This window comes from Tinamus guttatus, unplaced genomic scaffold (assembly GCF_059628265.1).
Source record: "Tinamus guttatus ecotype Peru unplaced genomic scaffold, ASM5962826v1 Tinamus_guttatus_pri_ptg000743l, whole genome shotgun sequence".
Classification (NCBI taxonomy): Eukaryota; Metazoa; Chordata; class Aves; order Tinamiformes; family Tinamidae; genus Tinamus; species Tinamus guttatus.
The window spans coordinates 18,409-19,917 of NW_028289277.1; the positions used below are offsets into that span (position 1 = coordinate 18,409).

The window sequence follows — 1,509 nt, forward strand, 5'->3', positions numbered from 1 at the left end:
CTTTCACGCACTGTACTGATAGAAATTACTTTATTACAGAGATACTGTTAGGGAGCCAGTCCTTATCCAGGATTCAACACAATTGAGGGTATCAGGTGAGAGAGAGCAGACACCATAAAAAGGGGAATGAATACAAGCAGTTGTGTAGCAACACAATAACAATTATTATCACTAGTAAAAGTCATAATAAAAATGACGTGATGAAACAATGCTCAATCCAGTTACGGGATACAGAAAGAGTCATTTGTGGAGAGATGTGGAAAAATTACCACTGCTTAAAAAGGTCCATGAAATCACTTTCCTAATGGCATCCTTGATCTCCTTGTTCCTCATGCTGTAGATGAGGGGGTTCACTGCTGGAGGCACCACCGAGTACAGAACAGCCAGCACCAAATCCAGAGCTGGGGAGGAGATGGAGGGGGGCTTCTGGTAGGCAAACAGACCAGTGCTGATACACAGGGAGACCACGGCCAGGTGTGGGAGGCACATGGAAAAGGCTTTGTGCCGGCCCTGCTCAGAGGGGATCCTCAGCACAACTCTGAAGATCTGCATGTAGGACATCACAATGAAAACGAAACACCCAAAGAATAAACAGGCACTAACCCCAAGAAACCCAACTTCCCTGAGGTAGGAATCTGAGCAGGAGAGCTTGAGGATCTGGGGGATCTCACAGAAGAACTGCTCCACCACATTGCCTTGGCAGAGGGGTAGGGAAAATGTGGTCCCAGTGTGCAGGAGAGCATTGAGAAAGCCACTGGCCCAGGCAGCTGCTGCCATTTTGACACAAGCCCTGCTGCCCAGGAGGGTCCCATAGTGCAGGGGTCTGCAGATGGCAACATAGCGGTCATAGGCCATAATGGTGAGGAGATAAAACTCTGCTGAAAGTAAGAAAAATATGAAAAAGACCTGTGAAGTACATCCCAAGTAGGAAATTTCCGTGGTGTTGCTCAGGGAATTGTGCATGGATTTGGGGACAGTGATGGAGATGGAGCCAAGGTCGAGGAGGGAGAGGTTGAGGAGGAAGAAGTACATGGGAGTGTGGAGGCGGTGGTCGCAGGCTACGGCTGTGATGATGAGGCCGTTGGCCAGGAGGGCAGCCAGGTAGATGCCCAGGAAGAGCAAGAAGTGCAAGAGCTGCAGCTCCCGCTTGTCTGCGAATGGCAGGAGGAGGAACTCATTGAGGGAACTGCTGTTGGGCATTAGCTGCCTCCAGTTACGTGGGACTGTGCAAAGAGGTAAAGACAGTGACATGTCAGGAGAGACCTTTCTTATCAAAACTCTTTGACATTTTCACATCCTCTTCCACCTATGCAGACAGAGATGCAGATGTAGACACATGCTCCTTCTTAGTTCAGCTCTCTGTCTGGAGTTCCAGCTCATACTGGCTGAGTGTGCCACGAGCAGCAGGAATCTCCACCTATGGGCTCCAGAGGGATCAGTTCTGCTATGATGTGTAAGGGCAGTTCAACATTTTCACATTCATTTATGAGGCATTTTGACCATAAAAGC

At 49.0% G+C, this 1,509-nt stretch overlaps 1 protein-coding gene across 1 annotated transcript; it reads right to left on the reverse strand.

Moving 5' to 3' along the window:
• Window positions 1-240: 240 nt before the first annotated feature.
• On the reverse strand, window positions 241-1,215 carry LOC148591562 (olfactory receptor 14C36-like). The gene has a single exon (XM_088537299.1). It carries the CDS (start codon window positions 1,198-1,200, stop codon window positions 241-243), a length of 960 nt encoding a protein of 319 aa, XP_088393425.1. The 5' UTR covers window positions 1,201-1,215.
• Window positions 1,216-1,509: the final 294 nt, after the last annotated feature.

Bases quoted from the DNA above. Each gene is read 5' to 3' on its own strand.
- LOC148591562 (XM_088537299.1), bottom strand. From the start codon at position 1,200: ATGCCCAACAGCAGTTCCCTCAATGAGTTCCTCCTCCTGCCATTCGCA.